Genomic DNA, 27,906 nt, shown 5'->3' with positions numbered 1-27,906 from the left:
TAAACTCCCATGCCCCCCTCAGCACTCCCAAAAGGGTAAAGAGTTGGTCCGTTGTTCCACGGCCAGGACGGAATTCGCATTGTTCCTCCTGGATCTGAGGTTCGACAATCGGTCAGAGCCCCCTTTCCAGCACTCTAGAGTAGACTTTCCCAGGGAGGCTGAGCAATGTGACGCCCCGATAATTGGAGCACACCCTCCGGTCCACCTTTTTAAATATGGGAACCACCACCCCTGTCTGCCACTCCACATGTACTGTCCCCAGCCTCCACGTGACACTGAAGAGGCGTGTCAACCAAGACAGCCCAGCAATGTCCAGAGCCTTCAGCATCTCAGGTCGAAGCTCATCCACACCCAGTGCCTTGCCACCGAGGAGCTTTTTAACTACCTCAGAGACCTCTGCCAGGGATATGGGTGGGGCTTCCCCTGAGTCTTCAGACTCTAACTCCTCCATTGAGGACGGGTTAGCTGGGTTCAGGAGCTCCTCAAAGTGTTCTTTCCACTGCTCGACAACATCCCCAGTCCGGGTCAACAGTTCCCGTCTCCGGCTGAACACAGCCTGAGTCAAGCCCTTCTTCCCCTTCCTGAGTCGCCGGATGGTTTGCCAGAACTTTCTGGAGGCCAACTGAAAGTCCTCCTCCATAGCCTCGCTGAACTCCTCCCACATCTGAGTTTTTGCTTCCATGACCGCCGAAGCGGCAGCATTTCTGGCCTGCCAGTACCTGTCTGCTGCTTCAGGAGACCCCCGGGTTCAACCAAGTCCAAAAGGCCTCCCTCTTCATCCTGACGGCTTCCCTCCACTGTCCACCAGTGGGTCCTTAGGTTGCTGCCTCAACAGGCACCGATGACCTTATGACCCCAGCTCCTGCCTGCCGCATCTGCAATAAAGGCTTTGAACATGGCCCACTCAGACTCCATGTCCCCAGCCTCCCTCGGTATACATGAGAACTTCTTCTGGAGGTGGGAGTTGAAGACCTCATGGACAGGGGCCTCCGCCAGATGTTCCCAGTTCACCCTCACTACACCTTTGGGTTTGCCAGGTCTGTCCGGCAGCCTTCCTCGCCACCAGGTGCTGATCAGTTGACAGCTCTGCTCCTCTCTTCACCTGAGTGTCCAAAACATACGGCCGCAGATCTGATGATATGACCACAAAGTCTATCATCGATCTTCGGCCTAAGGTGTTCTGGTACCAAGTACACTTATGAGCTACCTTATGTTCAAACATGGTGTTTGTTATTGCCAATCCATGACTTGCACAGAAGTCCAATAACAAGGCATGGGTTCAGATCGGGAAGGCCTTTCCTCCCAATCACGCCCCTCCAGGTTTCTCCATCGTTGCCCACATGAGCGTTGAAGTCCCTCAGCAGAACTATCGAGTCCCGAGGCGGAGCCCTATCCAGGACACCACCCAGAGACTCCAAGAAGGCCGGATACTCCAAACTGCTATTCAGTGCATAAGCACACACAACAGTCAGAGCCTTCCCCCAGCGACTCACGGTCATACAGAGGCAACCCTCTTATTCCCCGGAGAGAACTCCAACACGGTGGAGCTCAACCGGGGACTTGTGAGTGTCCCACACCCACCCTGAGCCTGTCACCTTGGCCAACTCCGGAAAAGTAGTGAGTCCAGCCCCTCTCCAGGAGTTTGGTACCAGAGCCCATGCTATGTGTGGAGGTGAACCCAACTATATCTAGTTGGTACCGCTCCACCTCCCGCACCAGCTCCGGCTCCTTCCCTGCCACAGAGGTGACATTCCAAGTCCCAAGGACCAGTCTGCGATGCCGGAAGCCGGCACGCCCCGGTCCTTGCCTTGGCCTGCTGCCCGGCCTGCATTGCACTGCACCCCAATGCTCATCCCTGCGTGTGGTGGGTCAACGGGGTGCTGGCTCCATGTTGTCTTTTTGGGCTGGGCCCAACCGGGCCCCATGGGCCTCGGCCTGGCTACCAGATGCTCGCCGGCAAGCTCCCTTCCCAGGTCTGGCTCCAGGAGGGGGCCCTGGTTTCCCTTTTCCGGGCGAGGTGCTGTAACTCTGCTGGTGTAATTTCATTGGGGTTTTTGGGCATGTGCTTTTTGGGAAGTGCATTTTATATTTTATTAATTATTGCATGTCACGCGGCGCCCGGGTGGCGTAGCGGTCTATTCTGTTGCTTGTCAACATGGGGATCGCTGGTTCGAATCCCCGTGTTACCTCCGGCTTGGTCGGGTGTCCCTACAGATGCAATTGGCTGTGTCTGCGGGTGGGAAGCCAGATGTGGGTATGTGTCTTGGTCGCTGCACTAGCGCCTCCTCTGGTCGGTCGGGTGTCTGTTCGGGAGGGAGGGGGAACTGGAGGGAATAGCGTGATCCTCCCATGCACTACGTCCTCCTGGTGAAGTTCCTCACTGTCAGGTGAAAAGAAGCGGCTGATGACTCCACATGTATGGGAGGAGGCATGTGGTAGTCTGCAGCCCTCCCCGGATCAGCAGAGGGGGTGGAGCAGAGACCGGGACGGCTCGGGAAGAGTGGGGGTATTTGGCCAAGTACAATTGGGGAGAAAAAAGGGGGGGGGGAGTTTGAAATATATTCACAGATTCGAACGTCCAGGAGCAATAACTCATAAGCGAAACATTGTTGAAAAATAAACAAGGCCTCTTTCCTACCGTAGTAAGGTAAACAACAAGCTACAACCTAATTTTCACCCAAATGAACTGTCCTCCGAGCTGGACAAATCACATGGGACAAGTGCGCAGGGACTGTCTAAAAAGTGCAGCAGAGATCGGGACGGCTGGGAAGAGTGGGGTAATTGGCCAAGTACAATTGGAAGAAAAAGGAGGGAAAAATCCCCCCCAAAAAATGATTGCATGTGATGCTACTGCCGTCAGGCCGCAGATACACAACTCTGAGGTGGAGTAGAGCTCGCTCTGGCAGACGTCTCGTCTCTTCTGCCATAGCAGCCCTGAACAAACTGCCTCGCTGCCCTTGCATAGAGCCAGATTTATCTGTGGGTGTGAGGGTTAGTTATGTGTTTGTCTGTCTGTATGTATTGTGTACATTGCGGTGTGGTTATCTGTATGTTTCTGTGCATGTAAAGGCTGTGAAAACAAATATCATGCAGGACAGTAAAGACTGTATCTACATATTAATGATTAAATGATTATCGATCGTTAACGTGCGGTTAAGGGAAATGCAGCACCTTTGCAACCCCAGTACCGCTGCCAAACATGAAATGCCGATGTGGGATTTTCACAGTTGATACGTCTTCTCTTCTGGTGTTTCAGTCACTATCAACTTCTCCATCAAGTCAAGTCAGTTTTATTTGTGTAGCCCAATATCACAAATTACAAATGTGCCTCAGGGGGCTTTACAGCAACACACCATCTTGTCCTTAGACCCTCACATTGGATAAGGAACACCTCCCTAAAAACCTTTAACAGGGAGGAACACCAGGAAGAAACCTCAGGGAGAGCACCAGAGGAGGACCTCTCTCCCAAGACGCACATTGTGACTTGATGTTGTATTTACACAATTTACACAATACAACACTGAAAGAGGATAACACAATTATAATGGAATTATAAAATATATGAATATGACGAGGAGGATGCCAAGCAGAGCCAGATGCCACCAGAACCAGAATCAAAGGTGCGTTGCGAAAAAAGACACACCCGCTGTTCTGAAGAGCAGAGGTCGATATGAAGACATCATTTGTTTGTAAAATCTGCTTTATTGAAATACAGGTAAAAATTTACCATCTTTATTTATTGTACATTCTAGGCATCCACCAAACAGCTTAGAGTAAAATATCTCATTGGATTGTAAACTCTTAGCCAGAATAAACTGGCATTTTCACAAGGTCTTGTACTCATCTATATTTTTAAAATTGCTCTGTCAGAAAAATGATTACGCCATGACGTTATGTACTGTTACCATCCTCAATTCAAAAAGTGTGTAATAAAAATGTTGGCCATATCATCTAACGCGAGCACAACAGAAGACATATCATGACCGTTAAACTTGGCTTTTTCTGTTTCTGCATGTCGGCCACTGCTCACACTTCCTCCTTTGTTGCTGAGAGATGTTGAATTGATCCCGAGAGATTGAAAATATTGATTGGGCTCGGTGTTTTACGTGGTTGTGGATGGGAGACAGTGAACCTCCTTGCCTGTCCCCCCTCATGTTCACACATTGGACCTGTGACACAACCGGGTCCCCGGGGGACTCATAATTACAGCCGTCCTCACAGATTAGTACAGCAGGTCATCCAGCTGTACCTCCTCCACCTCCACCCCCTGTGTTTTATGCCACCCGCCCCTTCCTCTCCCCCTCCTCCTCTGCTGAGAGACACGCCTCAAGACAATGACCAGCCGGCCTCTGCAGTAATGCATGTGATGATAAACTTGGTGGCTCCTAATTGATAGAGTGATTCAGACGGGCCGGCTGTGCTAACTGGTCCCCTGTGAGCCAACTGCACAGAGCTGGCTCCGTGGCTGCAGCCTTCCCACAGACGGAGGAAGGAAGGAGATGGAGCGGTCCGAGTGATGAAGAGGCTGACTTCTCTTTCTTTACCTTCATCTGAGGACAAGAGGTTGGCTGGCACAGTGTTCTCTGTGTCTGCAGGAGGGGGCAGGTTAGCGACCTGTGGCTTTCTACTGTCATGTCAGATTTTGAGGAAACGCTTCACCTTTAATCTCGCCCCATTCAACCAACACATTATCTCAACTGCCCCCGACCCGACCTGCCAACGAAGCCTTTTATCCAGCTCGATAAAGTCATTGGAAGTTAAGTATTGATTTCCTTTGCTGTTCAGAGGAGGAAAAAAAGATTTCCAAAGAACCGTTAATCACATTAGACACCGCATCACAAGGAGACGTTCATTTTTTACGGTTGTGTTTCAGACGGTTGCTGAATGTCATCTTCTTTAGTGAACTTGCAGGTTTAAACAGCAGTGAGTGGAGTTATGAAGTGTGTCAGGAGATTTAACAAAGGCTGTTTCTCTGGTCTGTTACTGGACGGTGATGGTCTGTTACCGGTGGATGGTAGCACTCCTTCCTAAATCTGTTTTAACCATGTTACTGCTCACCATGGAATGAACATGATGTGTTGAATGTTCAGCTTGTCTACCATAGCTTAACAGATTGACGGGTCATGGCCAGCATCAGATTTCTGGTCTCACAACTGTTTGTTCTGTGTTCTGTCTGATCACAAATGAAGCTAAAGCTAAAGCAAGGAAAAGCCCTCGGTGATCGCTGGAGGAAACTGCCTCTGTTTCCTCAGCCAGTCCAGCATCACAGGAAGAGACTGCAGGGAAGGAGCTGCCCCTCCGAACCAAAGCACTCCAGGAAGCCAAATCTAATTTGAACAAAATATGATATCTCATAGTTTTATAATGGATTTGCTGATTTTTAGTTTGGCAGTTTCCAGCGATGAAAGTCACCCTCACCATCTTAGTGTTGTGATTGCAAACATTCCCCGATCCTCTGTGAATAGGACGCATGGCCATTCAGCACGTTTACGCGACGTGAGAAAAAGTCGATTTGTTGCGTTAGTCCGACTAAAACTGGACTTTTACAATACATGTAAACGTGTTAGCCCAACTGAAATCCTACTAAATGGAATTTCTCGGAGTTGGATAAACACACTAGATGATGCGGTTGGGGATGGATTTACTCTGGCATGTATACGCTTCAATCAGCCCCATACTGGCCTAGGCGTTCTGCACATGATCCATAGTTCCCGCGGCGGTCTTTCATCCAATAGCAACCAGCTGAAAGGGGGCATATTGCCACCTATCGTAAAGGGGGCGGACATACTTCAATCAATAAATCGATTCTCCCCCGGTTCTTGTATACTGGGACAACGACAGTAGTCCAATTACATGGCCTGATCAAGCTGTAATGTAGCTCCACTTAACTGTGCATGTAAACGCAGTGAATACTGTGATTGCAAACATTCCCCAATCCTCTGTGAATAGTACACATGACCATGGTAACTGTAGGTATTAGTCACACCCATATTTACATATGAAACTGCTCGTTGGTTTGGGTCATTATGCCACTGTATTGTTTATAAGGGTGGGGACACCTGCAGTCACTGTATTGTTTATAAGGGTGGGGACACCTGCAGTCACTGTATTGTTTATAAGGGTGGGGACACCTGCAGTCACTGTATTGTTTATAAGGGTGGGGCACCTGCAGTCACTGTATTGTTTATAAGGGTGGGGACACCTGCAGTCACTGTATTGTTTATAAGGGTGGGGACACCTACAGTCACTGTATTGTTTATAAGGGTGGGGACTGCAGTCACTGTACTGGTTACAAGGGTGAGGACACCTGCAGTCACTGTATTGTTTATAAGGGTGGGGACACCTGCAGTCACTGTATTGGTTACAAGGGTGAGGACACCTGCAGTCAGGTGAGACTGAAGAGGACACTTAGATGATGATGAAACATTTCTGTCAATACATAATGTGTCCAGATGAACTGATTTACCTTCTGGGTTCATTGTCCTCTGTGTCTTCTTGGATCATTGTCCTCTTAGTCTTCTGGGTTCATTGTCCTCTGTGTCTTCGGGGATCATTATCCTCTTTCTCTTCTGGGATCATTGTCCTCTGTGTCTTCTGGGTTCATTATCCTCTGTGTCTTCTGGGTTCATTATCCTCTGTGTCTTCTGGGTTCATTGTCCTCTGTGTCTTCTGGGATCATTATCCTCTTTCTCTTCTGGGTTCATTGTCCTCTGTGTCTTCTTGGATCATTATCCTCTGTGTCTTCTGGGTTCATTGTCCTCTGTGTCTTCTGGGTTCATTGTCCTCTGTGTCTTCTGGGTTCATTGTTCTCTGTGTCTTCTGGGATCATTGTCCTCTGTGTCTTCTGGGTTCATTGTCCTCTGTGTCTTCTGGGATCATTGTCCTCTGTGTCTTCTGGGTTCATTGTCCTCTGTGTCTTCGGGGATCATTGTCCTCTGTGTCTTCTGGGTTCATTGTTCTCTGTGTCTTCTGGGATCATTGTCCTCTGTGTCTTCTGGGTTCATTGTCCTCTGTGTCTTCTGGGATCATTGTCCTCTGTGTCTTCTGGGTTCATTGTCCTCTGTGTCTTCGGGGATCATTGTCCTTTGTGTCTTCTGGGTTCATTGTCCTCTGTGTCTTCTGGGTTCATTGTTCTCTGTGTCTTCTGGGATCATTATCCTCTGTGTCTCCTGGGTTCATTGTCCTTTGTGTCTTCTGGGTTCATTGTTCTCTGTGTCTTCTGGGATCATTGTCCTCTGTGTCTTCTGGGATCATTGTTCTCTGTGTCTTCTGGGATCATTATCTTCTTTCTCTTCTGGGATCATTATCCTCTGTGTCTTCTGGGTTCATTGTCCTTTGTGTCTTCTGGGATCATTATCCTCTTTCTCTTCTGGGATCATTGTCCTCTGTGTCTTCTGGGTTCATTGTCCTCTGTGTCTTCTGGGATCATTATCCTCTGTGTCTCCTGGGTTCATTGTCCTTTGTGTCTTCTGGGATCATTGTCCTCTGTGTCTTCTGGGATCATTGTTCTCTGTGTCTTCTGGGATCATTCTCCTCTGTGTCTTCTGGGATCATTATCCTCTTTCTCTTCTGGGTTCATTGTCCTCTGTGTCTTCTTGGATCATTATCCTCTGTGTCTTCTGGGTTCATTGTCCTCTGTGTCTTCGGGGATCATTATCCTCTTTCTCTTCTGGGATCATTGTCCTCTGTGTCTTCTGGGTTCATTGTCCTCTGTGTCTTCGGGGATCATTATCCTCTTTCTCTTCTGGGATCATTGTCCTCTGTGTCTTCTGGGTTCATTGTCCTCTGTGTCTTCTGGGATCATTATCCTCTGTGTCTCCTAGGTTCATTGTCCTTTGTGTCTTCTGGGTTCATTGTTCTCTGTGTCTTCTGGGTTCATTGTTCTCTGTGTCTTCTGGGATCATTGTCCTCTGTGTCTTCTGGGATCATTCTCCTCTGTGTCTCTAAATGGATTTTCAGGGTCTGCCAGCAGCCTGGATCCTGACTTACTAATAAGACACGAGTGGTGTAATTGTGTTGAATGGCGCTTTCCTCAGGAAACACCTGCAGGATCTGACTGGCTTCACGGCTTTATTTTTAGTGAGAGTGTTTAAACTTTGGTTAGCAAGACGTTGTTTTTCCACCATGACAGTAAAATTAAAATACTCCCAAATCTCACTAAATTGATAAACACATATATGTGAAAGGTTCTTCCAGCCCGAAAAAGTGGATGCTATGGCTTATGCTTCAAGACACAAGTCAGTCAGGAGTCCCCCCCTGTGCTGGCGAGCGGTGGTCCCCTGTCAATATAAAGAGCAAAAGGCTTCCTGCCTGTTCATTCTGTTCCCAAAACCTGGACGAGGGACCCTCCTGCTGAATGCCTTCATATTGTTGGTTTAGTCTATTGTCATGCTAATGTCTGCCTGCGGCCTTTGAGTCATCTATCACAGATGACAGGAAAGCCAGGGCCATTGTGTGGGCCCACTACTGCAAACACACACACACACACACACACACACACACACACACACATGTGCGCGAGTGGGGCTCTGACCTACATAACATTTAGGGTGAGGAAGCTGAACAGCGTGCGTTACTGCGTCGCTTGGGAAGTGGGTGTAGCTAAAACCTTTGTGTTGTAGAAACATGACACCACCAGGTATCGATCAGATATGACGGGTGAGGGTTGCAGTCATCATGAGATGTCATCAGGATTATTAGGCCCTTCAGGTTTTGTTGAGAAACTTTGTCGAGGATTTAGTGTGTAGTTTGCATTGGTTTTGTCGCCCCCTACAGGCAGAGACAGGCACAGCTTGGAAATGGCTGGGCAGCAGTCTCCACCCATCCTCCCTTCCCCTTCTGACTGCTTCATATGAGACTCATTTTGTGCGGTGCAACACAACCCTGTTCGTGTTGAACAAAGCAGTAAAGTTTCTGTCATTTAAAGTCTTGAACAGAAGGTGTTTAGAGACCCTGGTGTTATTTTGAGAGAACAGGACCTGGGGCAGAGCAGATCAGCTATTCGTCTCCATTCGTCATCTTGGCAGCAGGCAATGCAGAAATGTCCCCCTGCTGGGATTTTACTGTATTGGTCCCCAGTGTCCATACTGGGTAGCTGCTGTACTACAACCATGAATGGGTCATTGTAAACTGAACGTGCTCAGCAACCAACCAACCAACCAATCAATCAATCAATCAATCAATCAATCAATCAATCTTTATTTTCCCTAATGGGATTTTCTTTTGCACAGTCGTCAGGATTACAAACATACAAGAGACAAACACAATCCATGGAGCACCAACACACACTTACATGGACAACACTGTAAAGCTTCACAGCATCGAGGGGGTGAAGGAGCTCCTCTTCTCAGAATCAGTCTTCCATGACTTACTCTGCAAAATGGCGGACACTGGAAATAGAATTGGACAGAGTAATGATCTTGTTCACAAAGGGAGAATATTGATGTGATGGAACAAAAGAAGACTTGATCCTGTTTAAGTTTGGTCTTGGGGTCCTGAGTGGTTTTTACCTGAGGGCCACAGGTCAAACTGAACAAACAGAGGGCGCTTGTTGATGAGCTGATTCTTCTACATATCAGGGACTGCATTTACATGCACAGTTAAGTCGAGCTACGGCTGTAGCTCGATCAGGCCATGTGATTGGAGTACTGTCGTTGTCCCAGTATATAAGAACCGGGGGAGAATCGATTTATTGATATGACGGAAGTGTGTCCGACCCTCGTTACAATGTTACAAAAATATCCATGGAAACACTTGCTCGCATCATCAACATCAGGTCCTCCAGAGTGTTGAGGAGGGTTGTAGAGGAAGTCTGGCGGTCCCTGTCTGGGCCACTGACAGCGTTTGCTGAAAATTGTGCTCTGGCTGACCAATGGGGTGATGACAATGAGTATGTTTTTCTCTCCCTGATCGTCAGTCCTGCAGCGGAGGCGTGGCGAGGGGGGAGCGGACTGCTTCTTTCCCTGAGTACACCAGTGCTGGGGAGTTTCAGCTCTTGTGGAAAGAAGCAGCTTTATTACTGCTGTGTGAAGGTAGTCAACCTTCGCTCTCTGGCTGAAGTCAGGGAGTCGAGGTGGACTGAGGTTTTTGCTTCAGACTGTACCCATAAAGGCAGGTGGAGGGTCCTGTATAAGCCTCCTGTTGAGAAACGGATGGCTGACCTCCAGTGGAGGATTATGCATGGAGCAATAGCTATGAACAGACACAGCTCACCTGAATCCGAGCACTGGGGAGGACTGTCCTTTCTGCACACAGAGGGAGACGTTAGAGCATTTAGTGGTCTCTTGTCCGCGATTAGTGGTCTTATTTAGGGTACTGCAGGAATGGGTGGACGCTTTGGGAGAGCATTTCTCTGTCCTCTTGTTTGTTTTTGGGCCCAAATACATGGCAAGAAAAAGGCTACTTCTGGTCCCAGTACAGTTTTTGTTTGGAACTGCTAGCTAGCGATCTGAAAGACCAGGAAGAACCAGATGTTGGGTCAGGGCTGGACTGATGTGTTGCAGAGTATGAAGGGTTTGGTGGCGGCTCGTCTGAGGGTAGAGCATGCTTTCTACACCCTGACCAGTAATCTGGACTCTGTCAGGGCTCTGTGGGGGTTCAGACAGGGTTTATGTTCTCTAGGGAAGATGGGTCACGTGTTCTTATTAGTAATTTGTGATGGTCGTGTGTGTGTGTGTGTGTGTGTGTGTGTGTGTGTGTGTGTGTGTGTGTGTGTGTGTGTGTGTGTGTGTGTGTGTGTGTGTGTGTGTGAGTGTGTGTGAGTGTTATAGGGGAGTTTTTGTGTAAATCATTGGATGGAGCCACTGTAATAATGCCTGGGGGTTTGTTTCCTAGCTTACAGGTTGATATTGACATGATGGGAATGGACAATTTTATAATAATGTGATGTAAGAAAGTTATTTTTAACAGTAAAAAAAAGTTTCTCTCTCTTTCTGTCTCTCTCCCTCTCCCCCTTGCTCTCTGTCTCTCTCTCTCTGTCTGTCTCTCTCTCCGTCTCGTATGGGAGGGACTGTTCCTCAAGGTGTTCCTGCTTTGTAATGGGGTTACATTACTGGGCTCCTTGGTGTTTTTATGGAGTTTGATGTGGAAGAGGCTGATTGGGAGGGAGCATCTCTCTCTCTCTCTCTCTCTCTCTCTGTGGCTCTGGTTTAAATGGTGGCAGTCCTCTCTGCTCCTTAAGGGCCTTTGTTCCTCCAAAAGAACCGAGTGTGTCTCAGGATCCTCAGAGAATGGATGCTGAAGGCCAAATTGGATTTCTGACTGAATGAGGAATGTCCCATTCATACGGCCCACAACCTCCAGGGTCGTTGAGATTCAGGGAAGATTTTGCTCTGGCCAGCCGTGGGGAGCGACGCGGCTCCTGCAGGGGTCACATTATAAATGTCTAATCCTGTTCCTGCTGCTTTCAGCAGCAACAAGGACACTTCTTTAAACTTTTCTCTCACTGTTTTCCAACCTTCACCACAACTCCATCACTCCATTCAACCATCAGCACCTTCAGCAGAAGTCAAAAGAATAACTTTATTTCTTAACTTTCTTACTTGAAATGACCAAAACAGTTCATTTTAAACCAAGGTTTTGACTGAGGCGAACCAAGGATGCCAAACCCAAAACACCTCGATGGATGGATGGATGGATGGATGGATTGCATTTAGACAGCAGCGACTTTAGACATCCACCTCAGCATGCCCACCCCAGAATCTGGTTCATATTCTCTGTCAAGTTGATGTGCAGAAACATCATAGTGACTTCTACCGCACGACTGCACGGTTTTCCTTCCATATTGATCATTTTCAGACATTGTCACATCAAAATCCTCAGTATCAGCTGGTCTAAAGGGTGGGGAAAAGGATCTTTGCTTTGCATTCATGTCCCGTTCACATTTATTGAGACCTGTGCAGGCTCCTGGCTTTTCTCTTCTGCTGTGAATGGGAAGAGGCTGTTTTCTATTATCCTTCCCAATCTGCCTGTGGTGCTGATTGATTTGAACTTACTTAGTCCATTATATTAAAAATACCGGCTAGCTATAACAAGCTAACTGTTAATTCTGAGTTTAACTTTAATCAGTTTTTATGCCTCCAAGTCTGAGAACTTGTTTGAGTCATCGTCCAAACTGTTGGTGGTGTCGGGATTAAAAGCCAGACATCACAGAGAAACATCCCGTCTGTGTGTGATGCATTTCTACATGGACTTGAGAATATGTCTCGTAGAAGTTGTCCAACAACATGACAGAAATTACAGTCATGTTGTAATGTGATGTGATGTAATGTAATGTAATGTGACGTGACCTGACGTGACGGGATGTGATGTGATGTGATACAACGTGACACAATGTGATGTGATGTATTGTGATGTCAAGCAATGTGATGTGATGTGATGTATTGTGATGTAATATGATGGGATGCAATGTAATGTGATGTATTGTGATGTGATGTCACATAATGTGACGTAATGTGATGTGGTGTAATGTGACATGATGTAATGTGACGTAATGTAATGCGATGCAATGTGATGAGATGCAATGTGACGTAATGTAATGTGATGAGATGCGATGTGATGTGATGTGATGTAAATGGCTTGTTATTAAATAATTTTCATCATTTGCTAAACCAAGGTGGTGATTTAATTTTTACATTTTTTTTGTATCACATCAGCGACCACACATCCCCAGGAGAGTGTTGAACCAGCAGATTTGTGCGAGCCTCTGCAGTGTGATGTGTGTGTACTTATTTGCACTGTGCTTACAGCAGGACATGAGCCTGCTCAGATAACTGTCCTAGCAGAGGGCAGTACTGTCCTGCTACAACTGTCCTAGCAGAGGGCAGTACTGTCCTGCTACAACTGTCCTAGCAGAGGGCAGTACTGTCCTGCTACAACTGTCCTAGCAGAGGGCAGTACTGTCCTGCTACAACTGTCCTAGCAGAGGGCAGTACTGTCTCGGTACAACTGTCCTAGCAGAGGGCAGTACTGTCGCGGTACAACTGTCCTAGCAGAGGGCAGTACTGTCGCGGTACAACTGTCCTAGCAGAGGGCAGTATTGTCCTGCTACAACTGTCCTAGCAGAGGGCAGTACTGTCCTGCTACAACTGTCCTAGCAGAGGGCAGTACTGTCCTGCTACAACTGTCCTAGCAGAGGGCAGTACTGTCCTGCTACAACTGTCCTAGCAGAGGGCAGTACTGTCCTGCTACAACTGTCCTAGCAGAGGGCAGTACTGTCCGGCTACAACTGTCCTAGCAGAGGGCAGTACTGTCCTGCTACAACTGTCCTAGCAGAGGGCAGTACTGTCTCGGTACAACTGTCCTAGCAGAGGGCAGTACTGTCGCGGTACAACTGTCCTAGCAGAGGGCAGTATTGTCCTGCTACACCCTATAAGTAAAGAGTTGTATATTATTGTAAGTAATTTATATTTACTTATAAACAATATAAAACGCTTTACTTATAAATAATATAATTTTATTTTTTGTTATATTATTTATGAGTAAAGAGTTTTATATTATTAATAAGTAATTTATATTTACTTATAAATAACATGATATAAAACTCTACTTCATCTGACCAGCAGCAGAAGTAGCCCCAAAGGTTTCATTATATGTATCTCTCTCTCTCTCTCTCTCTCTCTCTCTCTCTCTCTCTCTCTCTCTCTATATATATATATATATATAATGTAAAACTCTTTACTTAATCCGACCAGCAGCAGAACAAGCCCTGAAGGTTTGATGCTATAATGATCTTTCTGGATTATTTGTGAAGCTGTTTGGCGTTTTTACTTCATAAAATAGTTACTCAACCCCAAAACATTTAATCAGTTAGTTATCTGTCAGCTGTCTGTCGACCAATAAATTCATTTTTTCCACTAATCACATTTCAGCAGCACATCATTTTTAATTAAACTCTCAGCAAAGTAAACTTTTACTGTTTGTTGACCGAGTAACAAGGAAGTACTATTACACCCATTATTACACATAATATTACACACATAACAACACATAACCCATACTATTACACACATTATTACACACTATTACACACATAATAACATCATTGCACACATTATTAAATCAAATCAAATTAAATCAATTTTATTTGTATAGCCCAATATCACACATTACAAATGTGCCTCAGTGGGCTTAACAGCAACACAACATCCTGTCCTTAGACCCTCTCATGGGATAAGGAACAACTCCCTAAAACCCTTTAACAGGGAGAAACAATAGGAAGAAAGCTCAGGGAGAGCACCAGAGGAGGGATCTCTCTCCCAAGATGGACAGCGTGCAATGGATGTTGTGTTCACGCAATTTACATAACACAACATTGAAAGAAGATAACACGATGATAATGGACATAACATTTATGAAGAACATGATGCACAGGATGCCAACAGTGTCCACATGCCACCGGAACAGTCCAGGACCCAGGCCACGCGACCAGCATCATCATGTAAAAAACAAAACAAAACAAACAAAAACACATATTACAACACACATTACACATTATAACACATTACACACATTATTACACATAACACACACATAACATTACACACGTTATTACACACACTATAACAAAGTATTACACATTATGACACACATTATGACAGATTATTACACACGTGCAGAGAGTTGAGGTGTGCAGCACACATTACACACGTTATTACACACACTATAACAAAGTATTACACATTATGACACACATTATGACAGATTATTACACACGTGCAGAGAGTTGAGGTGTGCAGCACACATTACACACATTATTACACACACTATAACAAGGATTACACATTATTACACATTATTGACACGCACAGAGTTGAGGTGTGTAGCACACATTGTTACACACATTATTACATGATAACACACATTATAACACATTATTACACACATGCAGAGAGTTGAGGTGTGCAGCACACAGAGGTGGAGGGAACAAAGTGAGAGGTGGAGGGCAGGGAGGGAGAGGTGGAGGGCAGGGAGGGAGAGAGAGAGACACAGTGCTGAGTGGCGGAGGCTCCAGCAGCACCGTCATGCATCTGAACAGAGAAGAGTCTTCGCCTCGGCGGCTGGCCGCAGCATCAAACCCACCACTTTCATTTTTCCCAAAATGCAGTTCTGCCGTCTGTTGTAGCCACAGATAGGAACGTCGCATTATGCGATGTTCATTTACTTCACAATGTCCTTCATCGCACGGCTCCGTCCACACACTGTCTTTAGACAGGACATAAAGCATCTGTATGGCCATCATGTGCATGCACGTGTACCTGCTCCGTACGTTGGCCTGTCAGGGAGGACACGAAAGTAAGACGTTTGCCTCAGAAAGAGGTGGAATGAGAAGAATGTCCCGGGTGTGTTTCTCTGAGACGTAAAGCAGGCCCGTGACATTGGCTACAGCTGGACAGATAATTAGAGTCCCTCCTTACCTATAATTTGGATAATAGTTTTGGGTCGGCTGCATGTTATTACCATATGAAAGGGCTGAGCAGGGGTCATTGTGCATCTCTGTGGCAATTATAGTCGAGTGAAGGCAAAAGAATGTTTGCAGCAGGCTAGAAATCTCTACAAAGCTGTGCTTTAATTATAATTTAGTGAGCGCTGCTGTTTTAAACCAACGTATTGCTGTTGCCATTATTTCCTCCAGCAGTGTGAATGTCCAGGTCTGGTTCCTTTCACCATGGTGGACGTGGAGAGAATGGCACTGAATCAGATGAATTTGAATGGAGGCCTGATGCGGAGCCTTCTCATGCTAATCTGACATTGTGTTGTCCTGGGAGACAGGATGGTGGTGTTTGCTTGGGAGATGTTCCTGCTCATGGTGATGTGCATGAGAGACAGGGCGGTGGTATTTGCTCGTGAGATGTTCCTGCCAACCCGGTCTCACCAATCTGTGTACAAATAACACGATATTACACATTACATGCAATGCATACGCCAAAATCCAATTTTGCGTGCAGATGATATGTAAATCCTTTCCTTTAACTTGTATGTAGAGCTGATGCGTCCAAATACCACGCATAACCTTGAATGGTCATGACGTCACCAGCGAGGCTCAGTTCGCCCAGTTCACCTGATGCGTGGGCATCCACAACCAGGGTTAGGGGCAGGGTCAGGTTTAGGGTTATGGTCAGGGTGAGGGTCAGGGTTAGGGTTAATAGGGTTAATAACTGAAATACTACCGTCCATACCATAATTTAATTGCAAAAAAAAATGGTTTCCCCTGCTTACCTGCTTGTGGATGTCCGCGAATCAGGTGAACTGGGCGAACTGAGCCTCGCTGGTGATGTCATGACCGTTCAAGGTGATGCATGGTATTTGGATGCATCAGCTCTCGACACAAGTTAAAGGAAAGGATTGAGGTATGGTCTGCATCCAAAATTGGATTTTGGTGTATGCATTACATGCAGTGTATAATATCGTGTTATTTGTACACACATTGGTGAGTTCGGGCTCTTCCTGCTCATGGTGATGTGCATGAGAGACAGGACGGTGGTGTTTGCTTGTGAGATGTTCCTGCTCATGGTGATGTGCATGAGAGACAGGACGGTTGTGTTTGCTCGTGAGATGTTCCTGCTCATGGTGATGTGGATGAGAGACGCGACGTTTGTGTTTGCTTGTGAGATGTTCCTGCTCATGGTGATGTGCATGAGAGACAGGACGTTTGTGTTTGCTCGTGAGATGTTCCTGCTCATGGTGATGTGCATGAGAGACAGGATGGTTGTGTTTGCTCGTGAGATGTTCCTGCTCATGGTGATGTGCATGAGAGACAGGACGTTTGTGTTTGCTCGTGAGATGTTCCTGCTCATGGTGATGTGCATGAGAGACAGGACGTTTGTGTTTGCTCGTGAGATGTTCCTGCTCATGATGATGAGGATGAGAGACAGGATGGTTGTGTTTGCTCGTGAGATGTTCCTGCTCATGATGATGAGGATGAGAGACAGGACGGATGTGTTTACTCGTGAGATGTTCCTGCTCATGGTGATGTGCATGAGAGACAGGACGGTTGTGTTTGCTGGTGAGATGTTCCTGCTCATGGTGATGTGGATGAGAGACAGGACGTTTGTGTTTGCTCGTGAGATGTTCCTGCTCATGGTGATGTGGATGAGAGACAGGACGTTTGTGTTTGCTCGTGAGATGTTCCTGCTCATGGTGATGTGGATGAGAGACAGGATGGTTGTGTTTGCTGGTGAGATGTTCCTGCTCATGGTGATGTGGATGAGAGACACGACGTTTGTGTTTGCTCGTGAGATGTTCCTGCTCATGGTGATGTGGATGAGAGACAGGACGTTTGTGTTTGCTCGTGAGATGTTCCTGCTCATGGTGATGTGGATGAGAGACAGGACGGTTGTGTTTGCTGGTGAGATGTTCCTGCTCATGGTGATGTGGATGAGAGACAGGATGGTTGTGTTTGCTGGTGAGATGTTCCTGCTCATGGTGATGTGCATGAGAGACACAACGTTTGTGTTTGCTGGTGAGATGTTCCTGCTCATGGTGATGTGGATGAGAGACAGGACGTTTGTGTTTGCTCGTGAGATGTTCCTGCTCATGGTGATGTGGATGAGAGACAGGACGTTTGTGTTTGCTCGTGAGATGTTCCTGCTCATGGTGATGTGCATGAGAGACAGGATGGTTGTGTTTGCTCGTGAGATGTTCCTGCTCATGGTGATGAGGATGAGAGACAGGACGGTTGTGTTTGCTGGTGAGATGTTCCTGCTCATGGTGATGTGGATGAGAGACAGGACGGTTGTGTTTGCTGGTGAGATGTTCCTGCTCATGGTGATGTGCATGAGAGACAGGACGGATGTGTTTACTCGTGAGATGTTCCTGCTCATGGTGATGTGCATGAGAGACAGGACGGATGTGTTTACTCGTGAGATGTTCCTGCTCATGGTGATGTGCATGAGAGACAGGACGGTTGTGTTTGCTGGTGAGATGTTCCTGCTCATGGTGATGTGCATGAGAGACACGACGTTTGTGTTTGCTGGTGAGATGTTCCTGCTCATGGTGATGTGCATGAGAGACAGGACGGTTGTGTTTGCTCGTGAGATGTTCCTGCTCATGGTGATGTGGATGAGAGACAGGACGTTTGTGTTTGCTCGTGAGATGTTCCTGCTCATGGTGATGTGCATGGGAGACAGGACGTTTGTGTTTGCTCGTGAGATGTTCCTGCTCATGGTGATGTGGATGAGAGACAGGACGTTTGTGTTTGCTGGTGAGATGTTCCTGCTCATGGTGATGTGCATGAGAGACACGACGTTTGTGTTTGCTGGTGAGATGTTCCTGCTCATGGTGATGTGGATGAGAGACAGGACGGTTGTGTTTGCTGGTGAGATGTTCCTGCTCATGGTGATGTGCATGAGAGACACGACGTTTGTGTTTGCTGGTGAGATGTTCCTGCTCATGGTGATGTGCATGAGAGACAGGATGGTTGTGTTTGCTCGTGAGATGTTCCTGTTCATGGTGATGTGGATGAGAGACAGGATGGTTGTGTTTGCTCGTGAGATGTTCCTGCTCATGGTGATGTGGATGAGAGACAGGACGGTTGTGTTTGCTGGTGAGATGTTCCTGCTCATGGTGATGTGGATGAGAGACAGGACGTTTGTGTTTGCTCGTAAGATGTTCCTGCTCATGGTGATGTGCATGAGAGACAGGACGGTTGTGTTTGCTCGTGAGATGTTCCTGCTCATGGTGATGTGCAGGAGAGACAGGATGGTGGTGTTTGCTCGTAAGATGTTCCTGCTCATGGTGATGTGGATGAGAGACAGGATGGTTGTGTTTGCTGGTGAGATGTTCCTGCTCATGGTGATGTGGATGAGAGATAGGATGGTTGTGTTTGCTGGTGAGATGTTCCTGCTCATGGTGATGTGGATGAGAGATAGGATGGTTGTGTTTGCTGGTGAGATGTTCCTGCTCATGGTGATGTGGATGAGAGATAGGATGGTTGTGTTTGCTCGTGAGATGTTCCTGCTCATGGTGATGTGGATGAGAGACAGGATGGTTGTGTTTGCTGGTGAGATGTTCCTGCTCATGGTGATGTGGATGAGAGATAGGATGGTTGTGTTTGCTCGTGAGATGTTCCTGCTCATGGTGATGTGGATGAGAGACAGGATGGTTGTGTTTGCTCGTGAGATGTTCCTGCCCATGGTGATGTGGATGAGAGACAGGACGTTTGTGTTTGCTCGTGAGATGTTCCTGCTCATGGTGATGTGCATGAGAGACACGACGTTTGTGTTTGCTGGTGAGATGTTCCTGCTCATGGTGATGTGGATGAGAGACAGGACGTTTGTGTTTGCTCGTGAGATGTTCCTGCTCATGGTGATGTGGATGAGAGACAGGATGGTTTTGTTTGCTCGTGAGATGTTCCTGCTCGTGGTGATGTGGATGAGAGATAGGATGGTTGTGTTTGCTGGTGAGATGTTCCTGCTCATGGTGATGTGGATGAGAGATAGGATGGTTGTGTTTGCTGGTGAGATGTTCCTGCTCATGGTGATGTGGATGAGAGACAGGATGGTTGTGTTTGCTGGTGAGATGTTCCTGCTCATGGTGATGTGGATGAGAGATAGGATGGTTGTGTTTGCTGGTGAGATGTTCCTGCTCATGGTGATGTGGATGAGAGATAGGATGGTTGTGTTTGCTCGTGAGATGTTCCTGCTCATGGTGATGTGCATGAGAGACACGACGTTTGTGTTTGCTCGTGAGATGTTCCTGCTCATGGTGATGTGGATGAGAGACAGGATGGTTTTTTTGCTCGTGAGATGTTCCTGCTCATGGTGATGTGGATGAGAGACAGGATGGTTGTGTTTGCTGGTGAGATGTTCCTGCTCATGGTGATGTGGATGAGAGATAGGATGGTTGTGTTTGCTCGTGAGATGTTCCTGCTCATGGTGATGTGGATGAGAGACAGGATGGTTGTGTTTGCTCGTGAGATGTTCCTGCCCATGGTGATGTGGATGAGAGACAGGACGTTTGTGTTTGCTCGTGAGATGTTCCTGCTCATGGTGATGTGGATGAGAGACAGGACGGTTTTGTTTGCTCGTGAGATGTTCCTGCTCATGGTGATGTGGATGAGAGACAGGATGGTTTTTTTGCTCGTGAGATGTTCCTGCTCATGGTGATGTGGATGAGAGACAGGATGGTTGTGTTTGCTGGTGAGATGTTCCTGCTCATGGTGATGTGGATGAGAGATAGGATGGTTGTGTTTGCTCGTGAGATGTTCCTGCTCATGGTGATGTGGATGAGAGACAGGATGGTTGTGTTTGCTCGTGAGATGTTCCTGCCCATTGTGATGTGGATGAGAGACAGGACGTTTGTGTTTGCTCGTGAGATGTTCCTGCTCATGGTGATGTGGATGAGAGACAGGATGGTTGTGTTTGCTCGTGAGATGTTCCTGCTCATGGTGATGTGCATGAGAGACACGACGTTTGTGTTTGCTCGTGAGATGTTCCTGCTCATGGTGATGTGCATGAGAGACACGACGTTTGTGTTTGCTCGTAAGATGTTCCTGCTCATGGTGATGTGCATGAGAGACAGGACGGTTGTGTTTGCTGGTGAGATGTTCCTGCTCATGGTGATGTGCAGGAGAGACAGGATGGTGGTGTTTGCTCGTAAGATGTTCCTGCTCATGGTGATGTGGATGAGAGACAGGATGGTTGTGTTTGCTGGTGAGATGTTCCTGCTCATGGTGATGTGGATGAGAGATAGGATGGTTGTGTTTGCTGGTGAGATGTTCCTGCTCATGGTGATGTGGATGAGAGATAGGATGGTTGTGTTTGCTGGTGAGATGTTCCTGCTCATGGTGATGTGGATGAGAGATAGGATGGTTGTGTTTGCTCGTGAGATGTTCCTGCTCATGGTGATGTGGATGAGAGACAGGATGGTTGTGTTTGCTGGTGAGATGTTCCTGCTCATGGTGATGTGGATGAGAGATAGGATGGTTGTGTTTGCTCGTGAGATGTTCCTGCTCATGGTGATGTGGATGAGAGACAGGACGGTTGTGTTTGCTCGTGAGATGTTCCTGCCCATGGTGATGTGGATGAGAGACAGGACGGTTGTGTTTGCTCGTGAGATGTTCCTGCTCATGGTGATGTGGATGAGAGACAGGACGTTTGTGTTTGCTCGTGAGATGTTCCTGCTCATGGTGATGTGCATGAGAGACACGACGTTTGTGTTTGCTGGTGAGATGTTCCTGCTCATGGTGATGTGGATGAGAGACAGGACGTTTGTGTTTGCTCGTGAGATGTTCCTGCTCATGGTGATGTGGATGAGAGACAGGATGGTTTTGTTTGCTCGTGAGATGTTCCTGCTCGTGGTGATGTGGATGAGAGATAGGATGGTTGTGTTTGCTGGTGAGATGTTCCTGCTCATGGTGATGTGGATGAGAGACACGACGTTTGTGTTTGCTGGTGAGATGTTCCTGCTCATGGTGATGTGGATGAGAGACAGGATGGTTGTGTTTGCTGGTGAGATGTTCCTGCTCATGGTGATGTGGATGAGAGATAGGATGGTTGTGTTTGCTGGTGAGATGTTCCTGCTCATGGTGATGTGGATGAGAGATAGGATGGTTGTGTTTGCTCGTGAGATGTTCCTGCTCATGGTGATGTGGATGAGAGACAGGATGGTTGTGTTTGCTCGTGAGATGTTCCTGCCCATGGTGATGTGGATGAGAGACAGGATGGTTGTGTTTGCTCGTGAGATGTTCCTGCCCATGGTGATGTGGATGAGAGACAGGACGTTTGTGTTTGCTCGTGAGATGTTCCTGCTCATGGTGATGTGGATGAGAGACACGACGTTTGTGTTTGCTGGTGAGATGTTCCTGCTCATGGTGATGTGCATGAGAGACACGACGTTTGTGTTTGCTCGTGAGATGTTCCTGCTCATGGTGATGTGGATGAGAGATAGGATGGTTGTGTTTGCTGGTGAGATGTTCCTGCTCATGGTGATGTGGATGAGAGACAGGATGGTTGTGTTTGCTGGTGAGATGTTCCTGCTCATGGTGATGTGGATGAGAGATAGGATGGTTGTGTTTGCTGGTGAGATGTTCCTGCTCATGGTGATGTGGATGAGAGATAGGATGGTTGTGTTTGCTGGTGAGATGTTCCTGCTCATGGTGATGTGGATGAGAGATAGGATGGTTGTGTTTGCTCGTGAGATGTTCCTGCTCATGGTGATGTGGATGAGAGACAGGATGGTTGTGTTTGCTCGTGAGATGTTCCTGCCCATGGTGATGTGGATGAGAGATAGGATGGTTGTGTTTGCTGGTGAGATGTTCCTGCTCATGGTGATGTGGATGAGAGACAGGACGTTTGTGTTTGCTCGTGAGATGTTCCTGCTCATGGTGATGTGGATGAGAGATAGGATGGTTGTGTTTGCTGGTGAGATGTTCCTGCTCATGGTGATGTGGATGAGAGACAGGACGTTTGTGTTTGCTCGCTAGATGTTCCTGCTCATGGTGATGTGGATGAGAGACAGGACGGTTTTGTTTGCTCGTGAGATGTTCCTGCTCATGGTGATGTGGATGAGAGACAGGATGGTTGTGTTTGCTGGTGAGATGTTCCTGCTCATGATGATGTGCATGAGAGACAGAATGGTTGTGTTTGCTCGTGAGATGTTCCTGCTCATGATGATGTGCATGAGAGACAGAATGGTTGTGTTTGCTCGTGAGATGTTCCTGCTCATGGTGATGTGGATGAGAGACAGGACGTTTGTGTTTGCTCGTGAGATGTTCCTGCTCATGGTGATGTGGATGAGAGACAGGACGGTTTTGTTTGCTCGTGAGATGTTCCTGCTCATGGTGATGTGGATGAGAGACAGGATGGTTGTGTTTGCTGGTGAGATGTTCCTGCTCATGATGATGTGCATGAGAGACAGAATGGTTGTGTTTGCTCGTGAGATGTTCCTGCTCATGGTGATGTGGATGAGAGACAGGACGGTTTTGTTTGCTCGTGAGTTGTTCCTGCTCATGATGTTGTGCAGCACCGCAGCTGTGGGACATGGAGCTGGTCAGCCATTATGATTCTGAATTTTGAGTTCAAATGTACAAATGGATTCTCCACTCAACCTTAAAATCATGATTTAAACCATCAGCTATTAAAGGGCTACAGCTCCAGATACTTACCGTACAAATAATGACTTGTAATCATGTTTCTTATCAGTTGAAATGTGGAGACAGTGGGTTGACCTCCCGCTGCACATGCTGATCCATGTTTTCTTCAGTCATTTTAGTGAGGTCGAGGTCGTGAATATGAATTGTTAAAGCTGCTCATGCTGTCAGATAATGGAGTGTATGTGCACGGTGCTGTGTGATGTATAATCCTCTTTTTCCAGCCGCCAAATACAACTGACTTTACGTAGGGATACCCTCCTCCGTAGTCCGCGCTGTCGTTTTTATTCTCATTTCATTCTGACAATAAAGATGATGCCTGTTTTCTGGCCCCATTTGAATGAAGACTAGTAGAAATAAATGAGGTTGAAGTATAGTAGCATTAGTATTATTCACATTTTTATTAATAGATAGTTTAAAAGTATACCTTTAACAGCAGCTATAGTCTCTTTCTAAAGTATGTAAGGCTCTCGGACAAAAAATGTATTTTTAAATTTAATGTCCACTCTCCTTCTTGTCGTTGTCCTGCAGGTCGAAATGAGCTGATAGCCAGATACATTAAGCTGCGGACCGGGAAGACAAGGACTCGGAAGCAAGTAAGAGAAGCACATTAAGGTCTCTATGACATGTCTGAGCTGATGGCAAGCCTTAAGACATGGAAGAGGTTGCTTTCTGTATCACCGGCACTGTGTCTGCATGGCAGAGCCCAACATAAATACTGCAGTACTAGTACACATGATTACAGGACTGTAGGTCATCAAGCATTTTTCCATACGAACACATAACTAACGGTTTACATTTGCAATCATTCAATTTTCCTGTTGGAAAACAATGTAAGAGGTGCTTTTCACCTAAAATACATCCTTCAGTTCTTTCTACGATAAGTCAACATGTGTGCCCAGACTGTTGCCACGACAGTGATAATGGATGAAAGTAAGACACGGTCAGTTAACACAGGCTTTATTTAATAACGCCTCTCTTTCTTGCACTCCCCATGGGCCAGTATGCTCTGCTGCTGGAGCCGTTGCCTCATTCTTTTCATTCAGAGCTGCATGGCTCCCTTTCTCCGTCCCGTGTTCCACCGTGTCCTTGTCAGTGTCAGACCAGGACCCAGCTTCAGTACAGTATACACTCACTGGCCACTTTATTAGGTACACCTTGCTAGTACCGGGTTGGACCCCCTTTTGCCTTCAGAACTGCCTTAATCCTTCGTGGCATAGATTCAACAAGGTACTGGAAACATTCCTCAGAGAGTTTGGTCCATATTGACATGATAGCATCACGCAGTTGCTGCAGATTTGTCGGCTGCACATCCATGATGCGAATCTCCCGGTCCACCACATCCCAAAGGTGCTCTGTTGGATTGAGATTTGGTGACTGTGGAGGCCATTTGAGTACAGTGAACTCATTCTCATGTTAAGGAAACCAGTCTGAGATGATTCGAGCTTTATGACATGGCGCGTTATCCTGCTGGAAGTAGCCATCAGAAGATGGGAACACTGTGGTCATAAAGGGATGGACATGGTCAGCAACAATACTCAGGTAGGCTGTGGCGTTGACACGATGCTCAATTGGTACTAAGGGGCCCAAAGTGTGCCAAGAAAATATCCCCCACACCATTACACCACCACCACCAGCCTGAACCGTTGATACAAGGCAGGATGGATCCATGCTTTCACGTTGTTGACGCCAAATTCTGACCCTACCATCCGAATGTCGCAGCAGAAATCGAGACTCATCAGACCAGGCAACGTTTTTCCAATCTTCTATTGTCCAATTTTGGTGAGCCTGTGCGAATTGTAGCCTCAGTTTCCTGTTCTTAGCTGACAGGAGTGGCACTCGGTGTGGTCTTCTGCTGCTGTAGCCCATCTGCCTCAAGGTTCGACGTGTTGTGCGTTCAGATATGCTCTTCTGCATACCTCGGTTGTAATGAGTGGTTATTTGAGTTACTGTTGCCTTTCTGTCAACTCGAACCAGTCTGGCCATTCTCCTCTGACCTCTGGCATCAACAAGGCATTTTCGCCCACAGAACTGCCGCTCACTGGATATTTTCTCTTTTTCGGGCCATTCTCTGTAAACCCTAGAGATGGTTGTGCGTGAAAATCCCAGTAGATCAGCAGTTTCTGAAATACTCAGACCAGCCCGTCTGGCACCAACAACCATGCCACGTTCGAAGTCACTTAAATCACCTTTCTTCCCCATTCTGATGCTCGGTTTGAACTGCAGCAGATCGTCTTGACCATGTCTACATGCCTAAATGCATTGAGTTGCTGCCATGTGATTGGCTGATTAGAAATTTGCGTTAATGAGCAGTTGGACAGGTTTGCCTAATAAAGTGGCTGGTGAGTGTATAAGCAAAGTCTGTTAATTAGGCACACCTGTAGGGATGGGTATCGTTAGGATTTTATCGATACTACTACTCTTATTGGTACTGCTTATCGGTTCGGTACTTTATCGATACTCTTACCGGTTCTTTTTGATTATTATGCAAGAAAAAAAGAAACTTAATTAAGAACAGAATCGACATTGCTTTATTATTCTATTATATAACTTTATATAAATATAAACAAATACTATTTATTCAGCAGCAACAGCAGCAGCAATGTTTTAAATGTGTCTGAATTATAGACTTTATAATCAACATTCAACAACAACAAATAAGATAAAAAATAAAAGTAGATAAAGATAAATAAAAAAATATATATTAAAAATACATTTTTACAGCAAAAGGCTAACGGAAGTTCAAACAAACAAGATCCTAGAACATTATCCTAACAGTTCTTCTGCAGAAAAATCAACATATCTGCCTTCTCCGGCAGGAGTTGTGATTTCTCCTGACTTATAGTGTCCCCGGCTATTAGCCTAGCTAACTCCGTATCTATGGCTTATATATCTGTAGCTAAACAATTAGCTAAGCAATTATATTTTATGTATTGGCCTATTCGTAATAATTCGTTATTAGCCTAGCTAACTCCGTATCTATGGCTTATACACTACCGTTCAAAAGTTTGGGATCACCCAAACAATTTTGTGTTTTCCATGAAAAGTCACACTTATTCACCACCATATGTTGTGAAATGAATAGAAAATAGAGTCAAGACATTGACAAGGTTAGAAATAATGATTTGTATTTGAAATAAGATTTTTTTTACATCAAACTTTGCTTTCGTCAAAGAATCCTCCATTTGCAGCAATTACAGCATTGCAGACCTTTGGCATTCTAGCTGTTAATTTGTTGAGGTAATCTGGAGAAATTGCACCCCACGCTTCCAGAAGCAGCTCCCACAAGTTGGATTGGTTGGATGGGCACTTCTTTGAGCAGATTGAGTTTCTGGAGCATCACATTTGTGGGGTCAATTAAACGCTCAAAATGGCCAGAAAAAGAGAACTTTCATCTGAAACTCGACAGTCTATTCTTGTTCTTAGAAATGAAGGCTATTCCATGCGAGAAATTGCTAAGAAATTGAAGATTTCCTACACCGGTGTGTACTACTCCCTTCAGAGGACAGCACAAACAGGCTCTAACCAGAGTAGAAAAAGAAGTGGGAGGCCGCGTTGCACAACTGAGCAAGAAGATAAGTACATTAGAGTCTCTAGTTTGAGAAACAGACGCCTCACAGGTCCCCAACTGGCATCTTCATTAAATAGTACCTGTTAGAGCCTGTTTGTGCTGTCCTCTGAAGGGAGTAGTACACACCGGTGTAGGAAATCTTCAATTTCTTAGCAATTTCTCGCATGGAATAGCCTTCATTTCTAAGAACAAGAATAGACTGTCGAGTTTCAGATGAAAGTTCTCTTTTTCTGGCCATTTTGAGCGTTTAATTGACCCCACAAATGTGATGCTCCAGAAACTCAATCTGCTCAAAGAAGTGCCCATCCAACCAATCCAACTTGTGGGAGCTGCTTCTGGAAGCGTGGGGTGCAATTTCTCCAGATTACCTCAACAAATTAACAGCTAGAATGCCAAAGGTCTGCAATGCTGTAATTGCTGCAAATGGAGGATTCTTTGACGAAAGCAAAGTTTGATGTAAAAAAAATCTTATTTCAAATACAAATCATTATTTCTAACCTTGTCAATGTCTTGACTCTATTTTCTATTCATTTCACAACATATGGTGGTGAATAAGTGTGACTTTTCATGGAAAACACGAAATTGTTTGGGTGATCCCAAACTTTTGAACGGTAGTGTATATCTGTAGCTAAACAATTATATCTTATTTATTGGCCTATTCGTAATAATTCGTTATTAGCCTAGCTAACTCCGTATCTATGGCTCATACGGCTTCCCTGCAGTGGACGTGGATGGAACACTACGAGCAAAGCAGTGGAAAACGCCGCATTTCTGCAGATTAATACCATGTTTCGACAAAAGATGTTTCGACAGGTTGCTTGTATTGCCACCCTTACTGGCAAATGATTTGTTGCACTTGTGGCAACGAGCGTTGTTGTCATCGACTTTTGAAAAATATACCCAAACTTTTGAACGTTTAGTTCTCTCCTCCATGATGAGCCCTTGAGCAGAGCTGTCTGTGCGTGTATGAGCGAGTGTGTGGGGCACAGCACAGCCCCGCCCCTCGCGCAGTAAGAGAGAGAGACAGAGAGATGGAGAAAACGGTAAACAAGATTATGTTCGCGACGTTTAAATTCCTCGAAAAACACAATTCCACAATATAAATCTCACTCCATGATTTCTCGAGTACCTACCGACTACCGATAGGAGAACAGAAAACGTCAGATCTTAAAAATGCTCCGGTTTTTACTAATTTAGAACCGGTTCCCGTTTAGAACCAGGTTTCGGGGGGCATCCCTACACACCTGAG

The 27,906-nt window shown here is 46.2% G+C and overlaps 1 protein-coding gene across 3 annotated transcripts in view; it reads left to right on the top strand.

Annotated features, from left to right (window-relative positions):
- The window catches only part of tead1b (TEA domain family member 1b), a 158,431-nt gene that overhangs the window by 55,038 nt on the left and 75,487 nt on the right, over nt 1-27,906 (top strand). For all 3 annotated transcript variants that reach the window (XM_056278348.1, XM_056278347.1, XM_056278350.1), the window contains one exon: nt 23,618-23,682. In XM_056278348.1, coding sequence (XP_056134323.1) covers nt 23,618-23,682 — 65 coding nt within the window. The remainder of the gene's footprint in view (nt 1-23,617; nt 23,683-27,906) is intronic.

This window comes from Lampris incognitus, chromosome 4 (assembly GCF_029633865.1).
Source record: "Lampris incognitus isolate fLamInc1 chromosome 4, fLamInc1.hap2, whole genome shotgun sequence".
Lineage (NCBI taxonomy): Eukaryota > Metazoa > Chordata > Actinopteri > Lampriformes > Lampridae > Lampris > Lampris incognitus.
The sequence above is the reverse complement of the archived record's forward strand: the minus strand, read 5'-3'. Positions and strand labels throughout refer to the sequence as shown.